This window comes from Pan troglodytes, chromosome 9 (genome assembly GCF_028858775.2).
Source record: "Pan troglodytes isolate AG18354 chromosome 9, NHGRI_mPanTro3-v2.0_pri, whole genome shotgun sequence".
NCBI lineage: Eukaryota > Metazoa > Chordata > Mammalia > Primates > Hominidae > Pan > Pan troglodytes.
In genome coordinates, this window is record NC_072407.2 from 47,346,731 (window position 1) to 47,369,642 (window position 22,912).

Here is a 22,912-nt window from a genome sequence, read left to right on the forward strand (position 1 = left end):
TCTCTACAAAAAAAATTAAGTAATAGAATTATCCCTTTTGAGAAATGTGCAGTCTGAAAATCCAACACTAAAAGATGTCCACAATTCATTTATTTATTTATTTATGAGACAGAGTCTCGCTCCGTCCCCCAGGCTGGAGTGCAGTGGCATGATCTTGGCTGACTGCAACCTCCACCTCCCAGGTTCAAGCAATTCTCGTGCCTCAGCTTCCCGAGTAGCTGGGATTACAGGCAAGCACCACCACACCCAGCTGATTTTTTGTATTTTTAGTAGGGATGGGGTTTTGCCATGTTGCCCAGGCTGCTCTCGCACTCCTGAGTTCAGGCAATCCACCTGCCTCAGCCTCCCAAAGTGCTAGGATTACAGGCATGAGCCACCATGCCTGGCCATGCCCCAGATTTGACCAGAGAATCAAGGAAGAGATCAAAATGTATAGATGTTCCAATGCTCCAGATGACTTTGCAGTAAAGTATATAAGGGGTCTTCAAAAAGTTCCTGGAAAATGCGTATTATGAAAGAAAAAAAAAACTACGCATGGATTACAAAACATTTTTCACCAAAATAAACTTGTACTTATAACATGTCTGAACAGGATATAGTTTGAGGAACTAAGAAGGGTCAGACATCAGTTTGAAAAGAGCACCTATCAGAGCAACATGAATTCTGCTAAAGTTGAAGCAAGAACAAATATCGAATTTATGGTGAAGCTTGGTGGAAGAATAGTGAAATCATTGATGCTTTATGAAAAGTTTATGGAGACAATGTCCCCAAAGAAATCAACAGTTTACAAATGGATCACTCATTTTAAGAAGGGACAAGACAACGTCAAAGCCCATTGCAGCAGATCAATTTGCGAGGAAAAATTTAATCTTGTTTATGCCCTAAATGAAGAAGACCGATGATTAATAGCAGAAACAATAGCCAACATCATAGATATCTCAGTTGGTTCAGCTTATTCAATTCCGACTGAAAAATTGAAGTTTAACAAACTTCCTACTGATGAGTGTCAAAACCATTGCACTCAGATTAGCTGCAGACAAGAACAGAGCTTTCAGTGGAAATTGTAAACAAGTGGGATCAAGATCCTGAAGCATGTCTTTGAAGAATGGGAACAGGAGGTGAAAGATGGCTTTAGCAGTGCAATTCTGAAGACAAAGCACAGGCTACCAGGAAGTGAAAAGGGCCCAGTCCAAGCAAAAAGAGACCAGTTAAGAGGAAGGGCTATGGCAGTTTTTTGGGATGCTCAAGACGTTTTGCTGGTTGACATTCTGGAGGGCTAAAGAATAATGTCTGCTTATTATGAGCTTGTTTTGAGAAAGTTGGCCAAAGATTGAGCAGGAAAACGCCTAGGAAAGCATCACCAGAGTTCTCCACCGCCACAGTGCTCCTGCTCATTCCTCTCATCAAACAGGGACAATTTTTTAAGAGGTTTGATGAGGAATCATTAGGCATCCACCTTAAAGTCCTTATTTGGGCCCTTCTGATTTCTTTTTGTTGCCTAATCTTAAAAAACATCTTTAAAGGGCACCCACATTTCTTTGGTTAATAGTATAAAAAAGACTGCATTGACATGGTTAAGTTCCCAGGACCCTCAGTTCTTTAGAGATGACTGGTATCATTGCCTGCAAAAGTGTCTTGACCTTGATGGAGCTTATGTTGATAAATAAAGTTTATATTTTTTATTCTTTATCTTTTTATTCCATTTTTCCATGAACTTATTGAAGCCCCTTCGTAGATCACCTATTGAGGTTATATCTGGGGCATGCTGGGGTGTGCACTGTATTGTATTTGTAGTCAGAATACTTGATGCTGTAGCGCTCAGCATTTATTGAATGAAATTCTGCTATAATATTTGAGCGAATATTTGTTTTTTGACAATGCATTTTCTTTGGATTTCTTACAGAAAAATGTCCATTCCACAAGGTTTGTGACATATTTCTGTGAGCAGGTTCTCCCTAACCTCGGTACCTTGACTACCCCAGTGGAAGGTCTTGATATACAGTTGGAGGTAAGCAAAAATTTCAGCTTTAGCACTGATAAAGCATTCTTATATTTTAACAAAAATGTAAACCACTAACTTAGATCTGATTTCTAAGGGAGCAGTTTAAATGTCTGGTAATGGCCAGCCAGTAATCTCCCTAGACCAGAATTAATTGCATTAGGACTGCTTCATGGATTCAATTAAAGTTTGCTGCAATGGGAAAGCCTTGCCTGTAGTTTTATTATAGTCAGTCTCTACTTTTGTAGCCTTAATATTTTTAAATAAGGTGTTTAATTCATTCATTTCTATCCAAAACTGACAGAGCCAATTTTAAACTGGATTAACACAAAATATCCTTTATTCCTTCTTCAATAGAATTCACTACCCCTCCCAACTTTGTATCTCAACTGTAATGTATGTAAACATTTTTTCACAGCATCTGTAATACTTTACATTTGTTTATAATCTCTCCCTACATTTAATCTGATTCACCTCTGTATCCCCAGAATCTGGCACAAAACTTGATTTTGAATCAAGCACCCAATAGTGATTATTGAATTGGACTGAAATATGGAAATGCGTGTGCCATTTCCCTCATGGGTCTTTGGGATAGAGAAGAATCTCACTGTGCACTGACAAGGTAGTTTGCTTCAAATGTGCTGGGCTAGGCCCATCAGACTGGGATTGGGAAATGCAGGAATGAACCTTGAGAATAGTGGTCATTACGAATATTTTGCGTAAGTATCCAGAGACTAAATTTAACAGGAAATGAGGCCCACCTTAACCATGAGTAATTAGTTCTTAGCTGTTGAGAGTTCTTACTAAGTGTGTCTTTATAGTTAATATATTTATCATTTTTGCCTTGTAATTAGCACAATCATTAACCTGTAGCAGAAAGTGTCGTATGTATTATTTTCCATACTTCTTCTCACAGATATATTGGAAATCATGCAATCTGGGTTTTAGGGTCTGCCCTGCCACTTACACCCTGTGACTTTGTCGAGTCACATAATCTCTGACCTTTACTTTCCTTCACAGTAAAATATTGGGCTGCATCTGTCTCTAAGGTTTTCTTCCATTTCAAATGTTATGATTCTGTGAAAGCATAATTGAAAATAAAGTCTTAAATCGTTATCTAGAATTACTCTCATTTCATAACCCTTGCTTATTCAAAAAAACAGTAATAGTGAATTGTGTGTTTTAGGTATTGAAATTGTTGGCGGAGATGAGTTCATTTTGTGGTGACATGGAAAAACTAGAAACAAATTTAAGGAAACTATTTGATAAGTTATTGGTAAGAACTTTTTCCTTTCCTTATGGGATAGTCAGTATATAGCTCAAAGTCTAATTTAGTATTAATTTCTAGATTACAAGAACCAGTTTTTGAAATTTCAATTAAACAATAATCCTAATAAGTATTGTTAGCTTCCTAGGCCACATGTTGTTGTCTACTTTGTTTTAATCTTGGTGTTTCTTATAATTAGGGAGAAAATAGGCCATCTGATAAAATCATTATCAGCATCACTGAGTGATTTTCTTATTTGATGTATTTGTATAACTAACACAGTGATAAGCATTAGGTCCTTAGCATGAATTGAGTCATCAACATCTGGCACTCGTCCAGATGTAACTTACTGGGTTGTTATAGCACTGCTACTGAATGCCATTGGCAGTACTTCACTTGTAATGAGTCAGTACTTAAACAATATGGACTTACGTTCAGAAAATATTTTTGTAGTAAGCATAGTATAGTTGTTAAGAGCATCAGCATTTGATGTCAAATCTAGATTGAATTCTGACTCTTTAGTTTATTAACTTTGTTACCATGGGAAGGTTACCCTAACTCTCAGAGCATCAGTGCCTTTATCTGTAAGTGCCTAATAAATGATAGCTACATTAATCTTCATTATTAATAATAGCAGCTGTAACAGCAGCTGTAACAGGTTAATATGGAGCGTTGACAGGCTAGAGCATTGATCCAGTAAGTAAAAAAGAAATCCAAATGTCTGGTTTTGGTAGTTTTTAATGCTCCATGTCTTAAAAACATGCACTATAATTCCCTGAATATCTGTTTATAATTTGAATATGTAGAGCAGATTGCAAACATCTGTATATTTTTCTCTCTTAGGAATACATGCCCCTCCCTCCAGAAGAGGCAGAAAATGGAGAGAATGCTGGTAATGAAGAACCCAAGCTACAGTTCAGTTATGTGGAATGTTTGTTGTACAGTTTTCACCAGTTGGGCCGAAAACTTCCAGATTTCTTAACAGCCAAACTGAATGCAGAAAAGCTCAAAGATTTCAAAATCAGGTGATATATGATTGAGGTGGCTCAATCCTTGGCAAAGGTGGTAGCTATCTTGAAGTTCCTTGGGTTGTGCTTTTGTTCTATGAGAGCTCCCCATCCTGCCTTACCCCAGTGATACAGATTGGAGGGTTCAGAAAATGGGCATGTTTGTAAACATATGACAGAAATGAGCCAGGCATGGTGGCTCACGTCTGTAATCCCAGCACTTTGGGAGGCCAAGGCAGGAGGGTTGCTTGACACCAGGAGTTTGAGACTAGCTAGGCAACATAGTAAGATCCTGTCTCTATAAAAAATAACTTTAAAAAATTAGCGGAGTGTGGTGACACACCAGTAGTCCCAGCTACTTGCAACACTGAGATGGGAGGCTCACTTGAGCCCAGGAGCTCGAGGTTACGGTCAGCTGCAGTCATGCCTCCGCACTCCTGTCTGGGCGATGAGATCATGTCTCTAAAAACAGAAACAGTAAAAGTAAAATTTAAAAAAAATAAAAAAGACAGAAATGACTTAACAAATCCATGGGGGGTAAAGGACTCTAGCTCTTCCTACTTGTTTTATGATCTTGGGCAGGTACCCTAACCTCTCTTAGCTCCCCCAAATTTTTCTCAGTTGTTAAGTGATAATAGTACCTACCTCATAGAGTTGTAAGAATTTAATAAGACAATGAATATACAGCTTTTAGCATGGTGCCTGGCAAATAGTAGGTATTAGTAAACTGTAGCTGTTGTTATTAATAATACCTTAGTGTTACTGGAGAAGCAGCACTGGAGAAGTCAATGTAAATAGTTTTCACAAAGACACTGCTTATTGAATTGTTCCATTAACAAATTCACATCTTAAATTTTGAAATGCTTGAGCCATGTGTTACCTGTTACTGTCCTCTACTGTGTGGTAAGGCAGAAGTTTGATACTTGATGAAGCTCTTAATCAGAAACAAGCAACTTAAAATTCTGTTCTTTAATTTACTGGTCATGTAACCATTTCTGCACTAGGATCATTTTGCTGTAGTATAAGATTGAGTTTAAAAACAAAATTGAAGTGATGAATTGGTAATTAACAAATACATTTTCATTTAGGCTTCAGTACTTTGCACGGGGTCTGCAAGTTTATATCAGACAACTTCGCTTAGCTCTCCAGGGTAAAACGGGTGAGGCCTTAAAAACAGAAGAGGTAAGAATACTGGCTCACATTTCATAAACTGCTAGTTCCATACCAAACTATATAGACTTGTGTTGGGAGTTTTTCATTTTCCCTTATCTCACCTAATTTAACAGTCTTCATCCCAGTCCTAATGAAATATTTTAGATTTTTATTGTGTTCCTATAACTTAAACTGATTTATTTTAAAACAACTTCTATGTGCATGTGACCTTACTCATTTTTTAGCTACATTCTAACCTGTCAAGGGAACACAGATTATTTGCTTTCTTTGCTACATCTAGATTTGTTTAGAGTCAAGCAGTAGGAATACGCATTATCTATAGATTTAAACCAAGGAATTCTGTAAAGACTGTAGAAGTGATTCTGATAGAGAAGTGTAATTACTCTAGTTCTATGACAGAATGGATTATGCCTCATAGAAGTTATTGGCAGTTTGTCTTAATTTTCCTTTCCCTTTGCAGAACAAGATTAAAGTCGTTGCATTGAAAATAACAAACAATATCAATGTTTTAATCAAGGTAAGTCTATAATACCAAGTGACATTTCTGCAGTTACCATAAAATCATACATTTATTTATTTAAAAGTTTTGCATAAGATACTTCCAACAAAGGGAGGCATGCAAACTTCTTCTGGCTCAAAGCATTGAAACAGATAGATACAGTCTCAGAAATTTCAGCGACTTAAGTTCCAGTGGTCTTAATTAGCTGTTGGGTTCTTTTGAATGTCCAGTAAATCCCTGTTCTGCTTACTCTTAAGAATGGACATGTGGTATGTAGCACAATGAAATGTTTTTCTGTGTTTGTTTTTTATAAACTTGACTATGTAATAAATTGAGAGCTTTCTGTACTGTAGGCTAGGGTATACCTTTCCGTTAAGCCATAATTACTTTTCAATTCTGTTTACCCTTCCCAAGTATCTGCTAGCCTAAACAAAAATAATAACCTGAGAGAACCAGAAAAAAATCACAAAGTAGCCATCACTTGTATTATATTATACAATACAGTTACAGCTTAATTGTATTGTGCCAGATGGGAAAAAGAAACAGTATTTGTAACACCTAGAGCAGTAGCCTGCCAGTAACAAAAATTGGGACTAGTATGCCTTAAAGCTAATGTAAAAATGATACAGAATAATTATAGTTGACCCTTGAACAATGAAGGGCTTAGGGATACCGACCCCATGTATACCTTTTGACTTCCCCAAAACAACCACTGGCTGGTACAATGGTAGTGGGTTATCAGAACTTATTAACATTAGCATCACCAAAATTGGTATACAACCCCCCTGCCAATGCTAAATTTGGCTTTATAAAAAATCATTTTAAAAAACTGCTAATAGCCTGCTGTGGACAAGAAGCCTTACCAATAACATAAACAGTTAATTAACACATTTTTTATATGTATTATGTACTGTATTACAATAAAGCTGCAGGAAAAAAATGTTTTATTATAAAGAAGAGAAAATATTAAGTGGAAGTGGATTATCACAAAGGTCTTCATCCTTGTTGTCTTCACATTTAGTAGGTGGAGAAAGAGGAGGGGTTGGTCTTGTCTCAGGGGTAGCAGGCAAAAGAGGTGGAAGGAGAGGCAGGCACACTAGTTGTAACTTTTATTGGAAAGAATCTGCGTATAAGTGAGACCATGTAGTCCAAATTCAAGTTGTACAAGGGTCAGCTGCAGTTTGTATCAGAAGAGAGAGGGAAGCATTTGAGAAAAAGCAGCAGTGATTAGATGTTGAGGAAGGAGTATCATAGTGCCAGGTAGAAAAGTGAAAAGGCATTAAACACAGAAGAGGTAAGAATATTATACTAATCTCCTAAGGAAATGTTTCCAATAGCTGCCATTTATTACAAATCTTAAATACAAATAATTATTTTGCATAGTAAATTCATATATAAAAATGTGAGATTTGACTTTATTTGAACTGCTGATACAAGTCTATGTTGAAGATACAATGTGTTAAGAACATTTTAAACTTAGCAAATGCTTATTACCTGCATGCAGATGAGAAAATGTTCTTTTCAAGAATCTGTAAGTTATCTAAAGGAAGGTATAGGGGAAAGAGAGATGAATAGGGTCAGCAACCTGTGTGTAGAGTGCTCTGTGAATATAGGAATAAAGTCAGTTTCTCCTGCTATACTCTCACAGTGCACTTCTAACACCAGATGGGTGGAAGTTATTCCCCATACATCAAGTAAGTAAATGATTCTGCAGTGGATACTAGCTGGGTGTCCTCCAATTCAGTCCTGACGCTATCTACCTAGAGGTAGCATCAGATTCCACATGTTGAGGGCCCAGTCCCACAAGATCACTTCTGATGACAGTTGCAAGCTCCAAGTTGTTTTACCCATGCTTCTGATTGGCTGGCTATAAATGGGGATTCCCACAATTTAACCAAACCTTAGGTTTGGTTAAATTGCTAGAGCAGCTTATAGAACTCAGGGGAACACTTACTTATGTTTACTGGTTTATTATAAAGGATACATATGAACAGTCAGATGAAGAGATACATAGGGAGGGGTCTTGAAGAGTCCTGAGTGCAGGAGTTTCCATCCCTATGGAGTTGGGGTGTACTACTCTCCCAGCACGTGGGTGTGGTTCTTGTTCATATTCCATCCTGGAACACCCAACCCCCCTCACTCTCATATATACACACACAGAGAGTCCTTTTCAGTTTTTATGGAGGCTCCATTACATAGGCATGATTGATTAAATCATTGGCCATCAGTGATAGATAAACCTTTATTGGTGTTAAATCAGCCCCTTTCTCCTCCCTGGAGGTGGGGTTGGACTGAGTTCCAACCCTGTAAGTATGTGGTTGGTTCCCCAGGCAGTCAGCTCCCCCATCCTGTGGTTATCTAGAGACTTTCCAAAAATCACCTCATTAATATAAACTCAGGTGTGGTTGAAAGATGCTTCTTAAAAATAAAAGATTGTCTTTCACCTTTATTGCTCTGGAACTTTTCAGGAAACAGTAACAAAGGGCCAAATGTTTTAGCAAAAGATATTCATATTGCTCTAGTCACTTAGGAAATTTCAAGAATTATTGGAGCTATGAGCCAGGAATCATGGACAAAAACCAAAATGCAGTCAATACAGGCCTTCTGTATCCAAAGTGGATTGGTTGAAGGACCCCCATGGATACCAAAACCCTCAGATTAACCCTTATTAAATGGCATAGTATTTGTGTATAACCTACACAAACCCTCCCCTATACTTTAAAGCATCTCTAGATTACTTATCATACTTATCAACTTAAAATAATTAAAAGTCTCAGGGTCCAATTAAAAGAGTTTATTTAGGTATAAAGTGTGAGATTGGCCATCTGGGGAGCAGAATTACACCAAAGAATGCTGGTCAGTGCTCCTAGTATGGGGAAAAATGAGGATTGTTTATGTGGGCAAAAACTGATACAGGCATAAACTGAGGTGCTAAAAAGAATGACATTTTCCATACAAAGGCTAACATAGATATATGACTGGCTACTATTGATTACATTAATACAGATAGATTACATTAATACAGATAGATATATGACTGGCTACTATTAATACATTAATACAGACAGATATATGACTGGCTACTATTGATTAACAGATAGATACATGATTGGCTACTATTGATTATACTCTAAGAGGATTAACATTTTATTGTAAAGAGGTAACAGTCACAGTGGTCTCTATCTCCCTCATTTAGTCTAGGTTTAAGTAAAGAGTAGACTCTGGTTCATGCAATCTCAACACAAAGGTCAGGAAGGCAACGGTCATGCATCAGAGAAGAAAACAGCCATGTTATGAGTCGGTTTCCAGGAGTTAACTTTTCCCATTGGTGTAATAAATTTGGGAGAACCTGAAATTTTATTTTTACATACCTAATACAGTTACCTACACATCACTTCATTCTCAAGGATTCAACATAGTAAATTCAAGTTTTGCTTTTTTAGAATTTTATGCAGTTTTTTTCTGAATATTTTCCATCCACAGTTGCTTGAATCCACAGATGCAGGAACCATGGGCACAGTGGGCAAACTGTATATATTACATAATATCACAAGTGCCTTACCTGAAAATCTTGAAATGTTTTTAAGTTGGGTAGAAGTATGTGACATGATAAATTTTTTGTTTTTGGGAGAACATAGGTATGTTTTAATCCGTCCTTGACATTTCTTGCAATCTTTACCTACCAGGCAGACTCATCTAATTTCACAACTTCATTTTTATTTTAATGAATCCCCAAACTATACGCCATTTTCCTGTTGTCTTCTGAGATTTAACATGTTTATAATTGAAGATTTGTCGTTTCCTCTTCATGTGGTCCCTTTTTCAGTTAACATTATAATATGCAAAATCACTCCAGTTAGAAACCTCAAGCATTTTTTATTCAAAGCATGTTGCATTGGCCAATTCCCTACATTTATATAGTACACTGGACTTAAGTTTATATACCAGGGACAATTTTTTATTAGTATACTCATTTTAACTGGGAGAAAAGTTTACTTTTATTGAATTTTACCTATATACAAAAAATCAAGGTAAAGCTGGTAAGAGTATTACTAAGAATAAATGTGTTTAGCAATTTATTCAGTTGTGAGGATATTATCAGGTTAGATTATTTGAATTCCAGGTTATTTTAACACATTCAGCAAACATTTGCATTCCTACCACTTTGATCACTCGGTATTTAAATCTTACACGGTTTTTTTTGCGTTATTAATAATTTATAGATATTTCATAGGGCAGGGGGAAACATGATTAGCCAGAGCTTTAGTGGTTTTTTTGTTTGTTTGTTTTTACTTTTCCTATGGTGCTGGCAGTAAAGCTTTAGATTTTTTTCTAATTTTGAACCACTTAAAAATTTGCAAAAGCACATGCAGATTGCACCATTGTATTTTCCTTAAAGCACCATGGTGACTGCATCTGTGCAAAAACAAACCGAAACAAAACTTATTTGCTGACTTTGTTTATTAAAGTGGATAAATATTGATATATTTTATCCTGAAATGTATACTGACATTTAGAAAAAAATTAGCTACACTACAGTTTGTTATGTGCACAAAATTATGTTAATGAGGTAATACATGTGATTTGTAAACAAAATTGTTCCTGTTTAATTTTCTGTTGCAGTAAGCTCTGTCTCCTAAATTGAATCTTTAAGATCTGTCTTCGTTTCCTACCCTCACCACCACTCCCTGCCACCAACAAATACATTAGAATTCTTGCCTGATTTTTGTCTCTGCAGGATCTCTTCCACATTCCTCCTTCTTATAAGAGCACAGTAACACTATCCTGGAAACCTGTACAAAAGGTTGAGATTGGGTAAGAAATATATTTAAAAGAAATTTAAGTGTTATCAAAACTTAATACGAGTTACATTTACTGTTCAAAAGGGTGCAATGTTAAATGATTCATAATAGCATGTTTAAATATGACTATTAGAAATATGACTTAAAATGTAAAATCTAATTTCAATATTTGTAAAAATAAACTGGTGGGAGGCAACGCTGGAACTTTCAGCCTTACTTGTATTCCTGTAGCAAAACTAGATTTTTTTCTGACAGGTTTTGTAAAGTGAGTCACTTGCATGTAAGTCTGTGAAGCTACATATTTCAGATTATTTTAAAGCCTTGTAAATGCCTTCTGACATTGTCTGCATAACCAAACTATGATTAATTTGATGACATCAAATGTTAATTCCTTTTTTCTGATGAGATTATCCTCTTTAGGATGTCTTTCCTAACTGATATGCTAAATTATAAATGTATTGATAGCTTTTGGCTTAATAGAATGTTTTTAAATTGCTGTTCTTCCTATTGTTACAGGCAAAAGAGAGCCAGTGAAGATACAACTTCAGGTTCACCACCCAAGAAATCTTCAGCAGGACCAAAAAGAGATGCCAGGCAGATTTATAACCCTCCCAGTGGGAAATATAGCAGCAATTTGGGCAACTTTAATTATGGTGAGCGTTTCCGTTTGGGTACAAGGAATATGAGAGATTAGGCAGAAATTGTGTTATAGTGTCATGGTTCTATCCAATGACTTTTCTGAATTAGCTTGGAGAACTAGGGCTGTTGAGGAAATGATTTATCCCATTCCTCTCTCATTCACCCTTCTGGGCTGACTGTATTGAGCATGCAACATTAAACAGTAAGCACTTAAAGAAAAATATGCCTCTTGTATTCAGAGGAACCAACAGAAACAAAATAAGTTGACAGAACCATTCTTTCCATGCTTTCCCAGTTGCAGCTTCAAGGCAAGGCATTCTGTGCATTCTCCCTCAGGGATGGGTATAGCTTCTGAGAGATAGTATAAATGCTCTTTCTTGGACATTGTCAGCCTGCGGCCTATACTCCCATCTTCTGTAGCTAGTTAAAAAGAAATAACAGAAGTGGAGTCAGATGTTCAGGCATCATCTAGCAAGGAAGATGTGTTCTATTGCAGTCTCTCCCTCTGCCCAGAATGCAATCCTCCTATCAGTGCTTCCTATTCCCCTTTAGCCATTAGAGCCAGGAGAGCTTCATACCAGTCCATCCTCTCCCACGGCTGTTGAATCAAAAGTAAAGTTTATCTCTCGTTGGCTTATTTCCTCATGGATCTTTTTTTTAAAAGAATGGAGAGAAATATCAGGTCAATTCCTTACCTTGCTTAAGAAGACAAAGTTTAGGCCGGGGGCAGTGGCTCAAGCCTGTAATCCCAGCACTTTGGGAGGCCGAGGCAGGCGGATCACGAGGTCAGGAGATCGAGACCATCCTGGCTAACAGGGTGAAACCTCGTCTCTACTAAAAATACCAAAAATTTGCTGGGTGTGGTGGCGGGCGCCTGTAGTCCCAGCTACTCTGGAGGCTGAGGCAGGAGAATGGTGTGAACCTGGGAGGTGGAGCTTGCAGTGAGCGGAGATTGCACCACTGTACTCCAGCCTAGGCGACAGAGCAAGACTCCGTCTCAAAAAAAAAAAAAAAAAAAAAAGACAAAGTTTAGGCAGGCATGGTAGCTCACACATGTAAACCCAACACTTTCGGAGGCCGAGGTGGGAGGATCACTTGAGCCCAAGAGTTCAAGGCCAGCCTGGGGAACAAAGCAAGACCCCATTTCTACAAAGAAAATTTAAAAATTAGTTGGGTATGGTGGCACGCACTTATAGTCCCAGCTACTCAGGAGGCAAGAGGCAGGAGGATCGCTGAAGCCCAGGAGGCCAAAGCTACTGTAAGCTATGATGGTGCGACTGCACTCCAGCTGGGTGACCAAGCAAGACCCTGTCTCTTAAAATAAAAAAAAAGTAGATTCTGAACCATATAATATCTGTAATTTTGTTTCCAAGGTGAGATAATTGTAACATTAAATTACTTCTATAACAGTTGAATTCTTCTAATGCCTGAACAAACAGATTATATAGAAAGCCAATTTTAGACTGAAATGAACCCTTCCCCTCCAGACTCTGAGACACCTTTACTTTAAGGATGATCACTGAACTCTCTTATTTACATAACAGTATGTAAATGTGCATCTCCTTGCCTCTTATCTGAAAAATGAGGTAAGAGCTCTTACAGCCTTCTAATAACAATATTTGTGAAAGTATTTTGTAAGGGGAAAGGATTCTCCGTTACTTGGTTGAATCACATGTTGTTCTCTGTCACTTGTATGATTTAATGTGTCTAACAGTACCGTTCTTAAAATCAAAAGTTATCTCAGATACTGGGAGAATGGCTTTAATGAAAGTAATCAATAGCTATGGCAATACAAGAATTGTACTCCTTTTTATTGGGCAAGTCAATTTGATTTTACATGAAGATTCTATTGTGTGAGACTCATTGCCTGCTCAATAGTGAGAATCAGGTGATATAATGCATGTGGAAAAAGAATGTGAAAAATCTAACACTTTAGATTGTATACAGTGTTTTTTAAAAAGACACAAAAAAACTGTCAACATGAAAAACATAAGCAAAGTTTTACTCAAGACAAAAATCCACGAGTCACAACTTCAGTTATTCCCAGTCTTCAAAATAACAGAAGGGCAAAGCAAAGTAAACATGCAAAAGCAAACTAAAATCTGATTCTTCTTATTAGAAAGAACAGTGAATTTCTGCAATTATTTTACATTTGAGAATTTAATGTGATCAGGTCATAGGTATTCTCACAACAAAATTTGAAGCATTTGCTTGACTTTATTTCACCTGTTGAAACAAAAGCAGTTCTCAGTATCCAAGTTTATTGCTTTACTAACCAATGTCTCTGTTTTTTGCTTTACAAACATGGTATTGGTTCTCACAAATTAGTTCAACTTCCCAGTGCATTCATAAACATATACCCACGTTTAGTTTTCCTTCCAGTACACAAAGTTTCCCCAGTAACCTAAAAGTACTAAATGTTCTACATTTTGTGACTTGTGTTCTTTACTTTTTGGAATATAAAAATAATCCTTAAAGTTTAATTTAAACTGGGAGCAGTGAATTAAAAAAAAAAATGTAAGCTTGAAACTATTGAAAAGATCATGAAAATGCAGAGTATTTTTTAGGATGAAGCTCTTCAAAAAGAAGAAAATTTGGTGAATCTCTGTACTATAGAAATGGCTGTATCAATTGGAGGTTAAAAAAAAAAAAAAAAAAGCATTTGCCAATATAGAAAAGATAACTACGTCAAATAGTACCTTCATACAGTGTATTTAATTTCCTCATTAGGTACAGCTGAATGGAGTGTAACCCGAATTCATATTAAAATTGAAAGAGTGGATTGTAATAGTCTTTTAGCTTAAAGCTAATAATGGTATCTATGACAGTGTTAAGTGTGTTGGTGTGAATAATGAGTATGGTAGGGTGAAATGTGCAGGCATCTGCATAGATGGCTCTAAGTCTAAACAGTCAAAAATGCAGAAGTCATGGCCCACAAAAGGCTACTGCACTACCTTAATGCTCCCATAGTTACTGCATCTGTCTCTGGGAGCATCTTGCCCTCAGAGAAACCACCTCTGATTTTCTGAATGTGTTCACTAGGATAATAAACACAATGATTTCATTTTCAAATGGTTTGCATACTAATCAGCTTGTAAAAATGTGTCATGGCATAAGAAGGTGACTTTGAATCAGACCCATTCTATTATACAGATAAATATTAGCCAAACTGGGGAAAGGTCCAGTGAGTTTCCTGTCTCAGAATTGAATTACTTTTCTTTCTGCAGAAAGGGGGGTCAAAAAAGACATCAAGACATCACCCTAGTAAGACATAATGGCAAAAAAATTGATTGCAAAATTGACCGAAAAGGTATTTTTCAGGCCTCCAAGATTGTGGATCAAAAACAGCAAAACCAAGCTCTCTCTATTGTTGCTAACAAGATTGCTATAATGAGGACGTTTAGAAGTTAATGAAGAGATTTGATCTCATTTACATATGATTAAAAGTCCAGCCTTGTGATAACTTCGATCAGTTTTCTTCATGGGACGACACCTTTGAGGACTATTTCTCTGTGGCTATAAAAGTGACTGACCAATGGATCAGAGACTCTTGTTCTGTACATCACAAGTGACTTGATTTTTCAGCAAAAGATATGCTTAGTTTATATCAGTAGCTGAAACACACTCAGACGCACATACACACATAGCACCTTTTTGGCAGTATTCTGAGAAGCTTATGTAGCTGATAAAGCAGTGAAAAAAACTCAGCCTTTAGATCTACATTTGTGTGAGTCCAGTTGCGTGAAATACTGTGATCAAAACAAAAATTGCATATTTATTGCATTCAAAGGGACATTTTGTAGTCTAACCTGATTTTCGAAATTGATTATTGATAATTTAAGATATTTTTCTTAGTTATATGAGTTACCTTTAGTGATGATAGACAATAAATAAAGAACTAAGAAGTTGTCATGGAAGTCATAGCCAGAGCAGGTAGATAAGAGAAAGAAATAAAGGGCATCCAAACTAGAATGGAGAAGTCAAATTGTTCTCTATGCAGATGACATGATGTTATATATATAAAAACAAAACTAAAGACTCTACCAAAAACTCATAGAACTGATAAATTTAGAAAAGTTAGAAGATACAAAATTAGTATACAAAAATCAGTAGCATTTGTATGCATGAACAGTGAACTAGCTAAAAAAGAAATCAAGGTAATCCCATTTATAATAGCTGTGAAAAAAATATAGGAATAAATTAACCAAGAAGGTAAAATATTTCTATACAAGGAAAACTACAAAACACTGATGAAAGAAATTGAAGGAGATAGAAACAAATTGAAAGACACTCCGTACTCATGGATTAGAGGAATTAATATATTTTAAATGACCGTGCTACCCAAAGTGATCCCCAGATTCAGTACAACTTCTATCAAAATAACTGACATTCTTCACAGAAATTGCCACCAAAAAAAATTCTTAAAATTTATATGGAACCACAAGACCCCAAATAGCCAAAGCAATACTGAGCAAAAAGAACAAAGCTGGAGTTATCACACTACCAGATCTCAAAATATAAATAAAAAATGTAGTAACCAAAACAGCATGATACTGGCATAAAAATAGATACAGAGCAATGGAACAGAACAGAGAACCAGAAATTAATCCACGTATCTACAGCCAACTGATTTTTTACAAAGGTGGCAAGAATACTCATTGGAGGGACAAAAAGGGACAGTCTCTTCAATAAATGGTGCTGAGAAAACTGGGTATCCATATGCAGAAGAATGAAACTAGATCCCCACCTCCCACCCTGTACAAAAATCAACTCAAAATGGATGAAAGACCTAAATGTAAGACCTAAAACAATAAAACTACCATAAGAGAAAACAAGAAGCACTTCAGGACATTGGTCTGGGAAAAGATTTTATGACTGAGACCTAAAAGCACAGGCAACAAAAACATAAACCAATGGGATCATATCAAATTAAAAAGCTTCTGTGCAGCAGAGGAAACCATCAACAGTGAAAAGACAGCTTACAGAATGGGAGAAAATATTTGTTAACTACTCATCCAACAGAGGATTAATATTCAGAATATAGAAGATATTCAAACATCTTAATAGCAAAACAAATCTAGATTAAAAATGGGCAAATCATCTGAACAGATATTTCTCAAAAGAAGACGTACAAATGGCCAATAAATGTATGAAAAAATTCTAAACACTAAGCATCAGGGTAATGCACATCAAAACCACAATGAGTAAGTTGGAAGTTCAGGGAAGAGATTTTATCTCATTTACATATGATTAAAAGTCAGACATTGGCACCCCCATGTTTATTGTAGCACTATTCATTAGCCAAGACATGGAATCAACCCAGAATCAACAGGTGCATCAACAGGTGAATGGATAAACAAGATGTGGTATTATACACAATGGGATACTATTCAGCCATAAAAAAAGAATGTCCTTTCATTTGCAGCAACATGGAAGGAACTGAAGGACTTTATAGTAGGTGAAATAAGCCAGCAATGGAAAATTAAACAATGCATGTTCTCATGTGGAAGTTTTAAAAAGTTAATCTTACAGAAGTAAAAATTAGGACAGCGCATACTAGAGGCTGAGAAGATAGGGGGAAGGAAGGGATAGGGAGAGATTTGTGGGAGAATGCAAAATAACAGGAATAAGCCCTAGTGTTGTGTACCACTATAGCATGACTATAGTTAATATATACTTTAAAATAGAAGAATATTGAATGTTCCCAACACAAAGAAATTATAGGTGTTTGAGATGATGGATATGCTTGTTACCCTGAGCTGATAACTGTACATTCTTTGTATCAAAGTATTCTACCCCACGAATATGTAGAATTATTATTCGTGAATTTGAAGAATTAAGTTTTTTAAAAAGTGTACGCGCTGGGCACAGTGGCTCACACCTGTAGTCCCAGCACTGAGGCAGGACGATCCCTTGAGGCCCGCAGTTTGAGATCAGCCTGGCAACAAAATGAGGACCTGTCTCTACAAAAAAAAAAAAAAAATAGCCAAACATGGTGGTGTGCATCTGTAGCCCTAGCTACTGGGGAGTCTGAGGCAGAAAGATCACTCTAGTCCAGAAGTTCAATGTTATGGTGAACTGTGAACGCACCACTGCACTCCAGCCTGAGCAACACAGCAAGACCCTCCAAAAAAAGTGTAGTTATCATAACATCACCTTGAAACAACTTTGTTACTGGGATACATTTAATTAAGCAACTACCATGAATGTAGTTGGTACCTTGCCTTACGTGCTTCAGTATATATGTTGTTCTTGTTTTATGTACAGGCTAAATTTGTAGATTGAATAGCAGAATATTAGTTCTGTTCTTATAGGGCCTACTGCTGTATTCAGAGTTATGAGCTATGTTTCTTCTGCGTTTGCTGCACCATGAAATCCTAAGCAAGACCTAAACCCTTGTTCGCTTTTTCGTAGAGCAGAGAGGAGCCTTCAGGGGAAGTAGAGGTGGCCGAGGTTGGGGCACACGAGGAAATCGTAGTCGGGGAAGACTCTACTGAATAAGACGTCAGCATTCTTCAGCATTGTCATGAGCTTAATATACTTAAATTCTACTACTCATTGGATTGCCGGGGATGTCCCTTTAAACAGACTGCTGCCTTCAGCTAAAAACTTAATGTTCTTTATACCTTTGTATGTATGACCTACTTTTGTAACAGACCATGGTTGTGTCCAAGGTAAAACCACAGTGATATTTTTGGATGCTTTGTCTGCAATCTTGACTTGTTTTTGCAGTATCATTATTCAGACTTCAAATTGTGAATCTTTTAAAACATCTTGATAATTTGTTGTTGAGAGCTGTTCATTCTAAAATGTAATGAAATTCAGTCTAGTTCTGCTGATAAAGATCATCAGTTTTGAAAGGTTACTGATTTTCCTCTTCCCTCTTAGTTTTTTGCCCAATATATGGAGAAGAGTAATGGTCAATCTTAACATTTTGTTTTAATTGTTTAATAAAGCTGCTGGGCAGTGGTGCAGCATTCCTACCTAGTGTCATAAAAGCAAAATACTTACATAGCTTTCTTAAAATATAGGAATGACATTACATTTTTAGGAGAAAGTAAGTTGCTTTGCACTGCCTACTTAATTCTTTTCCATATATTGTGATACAAACTTTTGAATATGGAATCTTACTATTTGAATAGAAATGTGTATGTATAATATACATACATACATAAGCATATGTGTGTGTGTGTGTGTATATATATATATGCATGCTGTGAAACTTGACTACACAACATAAATCACTTTTTAAATTCCAGGAACGGGTAGTCTGACACGGTGATTATCCTTTTGAGGCTGAATCCGTTATTAACTTGTTATTTAGGTTTTTACTCCCAGTAGCAAAGGATTCTAAGTTAGTTGCACTTACATGATTATTGTTATTTAAAACTAAGAATAAAGGCTGCATTTTCAAAGATAAATTGGAATTGCTATTGGTGAAATAACAACCAAAATACTGAATCTGATGTACATATAGGTTTCTACAGGAAGAGATGGTATAATTTACAATTTGGAGATTTAATAACCAGGGCTACCCAGAAAAAGTGACTTGATAACATGGTACCAATAAGTAAGGGATGCTCTCTCGGTTTGCTTTTGCCACTTTCAAGATTTTAACTTCTCAGGTTATTAATCAAAATTATTGTATAAGTTAGCCAATAGAATTTTTAGGTTAAAACAACAGATGGGGGGTTTGTGGAGTGTTTAATGTCATGGGCATTTTTAGTAGCATAGACCCTTTGTTCTGCATTTGAATGTTTCGTATATTTTTGTTTCACAGTTAATCTTCCCTCCCCAAGTTTGCTATTCAAATCAACTGCCTGAATGACATTTCTAGTAGTCTGATGTATTTTTTTGAGGAATAGTTTGTGATTCCAATGCAGGTGTCTTCATTACCATTACCTCTACACTGCAGAAGAAGCAAAACTCCTTTATTAGAATTACTGCACATGTGTATGGGGAAAATAGTTCTGAAAGGCTAGAATGATACAAGTGAGCAAAAGTTGGTCAGCTTGGCTATGGAGTGGTGGCAATAATCTCTAAACATTCCAAAAGACCATGAGCTGAACCTAAACTCCCTTGGAATCTGAACAAAGGAATATAAAATTGCCATTTGAAAACTGACCAGCTAATCTGGACCTCAGAGATAGATCAGCCAGTGGCCCAAAGCCATTTCAAGTACAGAAATTATAGAGACTACAGCTAAATAAATTTGAACATTAAATATAATTTTACCACTTTCTGTCTTTATAAGCATATTTGTAAACTCAAAACTGAGCAGAAGTGACTTTACTTTCTCAAGTTTGATACTGAGTTGACTGTTCCCTTATCCCTCACCCTTCCCCTTCCCTTTCCTAAGGCAATAGTGCACAACTTAGGTTATTTTTGCTTCCGAATTTGAATGAAAAACTTAATGCCATGGATTTTTTTCTTTTGCAAGACACCTGTTTATCATCTTGTTTAAATGTAAATGTCCCCTTATGCTTTTGAAATAAATTTCCTTTTGTAATTTTGTTTTGTGTCTTGATGTGTTATAATTATGGTAACTTCAGATTCTTGGATAGTTATTAACATTTATTGATTGCTTCTACTGTGCCAATAGGCTGAAAATATAAAGATGGACAAGAACTGCTCTCTGCCTTCAAGGAGTTCAGTCTTTTTTTTTTTTTTTTTTTTTTTTTTTGAGACCAGGCTGGAGTGCAGTGGTACAATCTCGGCTCACTGCAAGCTCCGCCTCCCAGGTTCACGCCATTCTCCTGCCTCAGTCTCCTGAGTAGCTGGGACTACAGGCGCCCGACACCATGCCCAGCTAATTTTTTGTATTTTTAGTAGAGACAGGATTTCACCGTGTTAGCCAGGATGGTCTCAATCTCCTGACCACGTAATCCACCCGCCTTGGCCTCCCAAAGTGCTGGGATTATAGGCGTGAGCCACCGCCCCCGGCCCATGAGGAGTTCAGTGTTGATATAATTTTGTAAATCATCTTTAATTTTGATCCTTGAAAGTTTTGATTTGAATTTATTTTTAGGAGCTAATCTGAAAAAAAGGATTTGGTTTTTTTTATTAAAGCAAAACATCAGATAATTGCCAAATCATCATTAAATAAATCATTTCTATCTTCAGATAATGTGCAAAGCAAGTTGGAACTTAGTAATTTAACTGCCAGCCTTTATGAAAATATTCCTGAAGTAGCACTAAGGTTGGTTGTGAGTGTTTGAAAGCTGGGGTTTAAGTGGATCAGGATAAGATAACTAAATTCCCTTGGTGATCACATCTAGGCCTATAGCGTTCTTTTTTATTTATTTATTTATTTTTTTGAGACAGAGTTTCGCTCTTGTTGCCCAGGCTGGAGTGCAATGGCGTGATCTTGGCTCACCGCAACCTCTGCCTCCCAGGTTCAAGCGATTCTCCTGCCTCAACCTCCCGAGTAGCTGGGATTATAAGTGTCCGCCACCACGCCCAGCTAATTTTTTGTATTTTTAGTAGAGACGGGGCTTCACCATGTTGGCGAGGCTGGTCTCGAACTCCAGACCTCAGGTGATCCACCAGCCTCGGCCTCCCAAAGTGTTGGGATTACAGGCATGAGCCACCATTCCCAGCCTTCCAAGCCTATGGCTTTAAATACTATCTATATGCTAAGGAATGCCAAATCCCCATTGTTTCTTGCCTAGAGTTTTGTAATAACCTCCTAATTGATCTCCCTGCTGTTACACGTAACTCTACAATCTGCTTGAAACCCAGCAGCAAAGAGACATCTACTTTTCTGCCAGAAATTGTTCACTGGCTCCCCGTTTCAGAATAGTAACCAAAAACATTACCATGGCTTTTAATTGTGACCTCAGCTACTATTCTTCCCCTCCCCTTGATCACTCTGCCGCAGCCAGTTAGCCTCATGCAGGCCAAAGACATCCTCCTGCCTTACAGCCCTTGCATTAGCTAGCTACCCCCTCTTGTCAGTATTCCTTATATCCACACATCTAACTCCTTTTTCAAATCCTCGAAGCTAACCTTCTCAATCCTATCTAATACTGCAATGTCCCTTTCCACCCCACCAAGACTCCAGACCCACTTACCCTACTATATGCTCTCCAGTTTTACCAACTTGTATGTTGTTTACTCTGTCCCCTACTGCTAGAATATGTGGCTAAAGTGCCACAAAAGTAAAGATTTTTGCATGTTGTTCATTCATAATCCAAAGCATCCAGAACAGTGTTTTGTACATAGTAAGCTTTCAACTCATAATAAGTTGAAGGCACTGTTTTAAGCCTAGGGAATATAGTGGTGAACAAAACAGGCAAACTCATGGAGTTTACATTCTCTTATGCAGATCCTGACAAACTTAAGCCTGTACCAGAGTAGTTAAGTGCTATAAGGGTACTGAAGCATTCTAATATGCTTCAGCTAGTATAGATAAAATAGTCAGAAAAAAGCCTCTGAGTGATTAATTGGAGGTGAGACCTGGATAATGATCCCAAGCCAGCCTCGTGAAGACCTCAAGGAAGAGCACTGAGATCGAGGCAACAAAATGTAGGACACGTAGCTTTTAAGAATGTGCCAAGCTGTGTTAGAGAATGGGCTATCTCGGAGTTCTTAGATTCCTAACCTTGACCTCAGAAGTCCTAAGTTCATCCTCTACTACAATAGTGAACTGCTTTCAGTAAACTGAAAGTTAACACCATACTCTTTCTGACATTAGGAATTTTTCCTCTGGAAAATCATGGTTCCTTGATTCTGCCCATTTATCTGGCTGCTTCAGGTCTGAGTAAATTTGACCCTCCTTGGGACACCTTTCCTCTCAAGTTGGTTACAGGACTACCTATTATGTGCTTCCTCAGTAGGTGGGTAAAAAACAGCAGGAGAGAGATCACTGTAATCAGCGTGATTGAAACTAAAGCTTAAACTAATATGAAATCTAACATACCAATAAAAACCTAAGATGACTGTCTTGCTATCCTCAGAGCAGCCCTGGTGTCACTGTGAGTTTGAATCCTTGGTCTCATCCATGGTAGCCTTCGTACTTCACACTGCCTGATCTATTTGACAAATGATTTCTAAATGAAATTACTATATTAGGTATCCTCTGCCTCCCTTTTAAAAATCCTCTTCACTCACCGTGCATATTGATGTTGAAGAGTTACACATGTAAAACCCTTCTTGCTATAACCAGGCTCCTTTCCAACCTGTTCCCCTCCACCCTGCTTCCGACCAACTCAAAATTACTCTTAAAGACTTAATTATGGCCGGGCGCAGTGACTCACCCCCTGTAGTCCCAGCACTTTGGGAGGCCGAGGTGGGTGGATCACAAGGTCAAGAGATCGAGACCATCCTGACCAACATGGTGAAACCCCGTCTCTACTAAAAATACAAAATTTAGCCGGGCGTGGTGGCGTACACTTGTAGTCCCAGCTACTAGGGAGGCTGAGGTAGAATTGCTTGAACCTGGGAGGCGGAGGTTGCAGTGAGCCGAGATTGTGCCACTGCACTCCAGCCTGCCAATAAAGCGAGACTCCAGCTCAAAAAAAAAAA

General features: G+C 37.3%; 1 protein-coding gene across 2 annotated transcripts in view; it reads left to right on the forward strand.

Annotated features, from left to right (window-relative positions):
* API5 (apoptosis inhibitor 5) overlaps nt 1-19,899 on the forward strand; it is a 32,582-nt gene extending 12,683 nt beyond the window's left edge. Inside the window, exons 7-14 of one of the 2 annotated variants that reach the window (XM_001156398.5) lie at nt 1,904-2,008; nt 3,186-3,275; nt 4,110-4,291; nt 5,362-5,455; nt 5,907-5,963; nt 10,684-10,760; nt 11,264-11,400; nt 17,801-19,899. In XM_001156398.5, coding sequence (XP_001156398.2) covers nt 1,904-2,008; nt 3,186-3,275; nt 4,110-4,291; nt 5,362-5,455; nt 5,907-5,963; nt 10,684-10,760; nt 11,264-11,400; nt 17,801-17,883 — 825 coding nt within the window. In that variant the 3' untranslated portion in view covers nt 17,884-19,899. The remainder of the gene's footprint in view (nt 1-1,903; nt 2,009-3,185; nt 3,276-4,109; nt 4,292-5,361; nt 5,456-5,906; nt 5,964-10,683; nt 10,761-11,263; nt 11,401-17,800) is intronic. The other variant, XM_009460256.3, reaches the window with a different exon arrangement.
* Nucleotides 19,900-22,912: the final 3,013 nt, after the last annotated feature.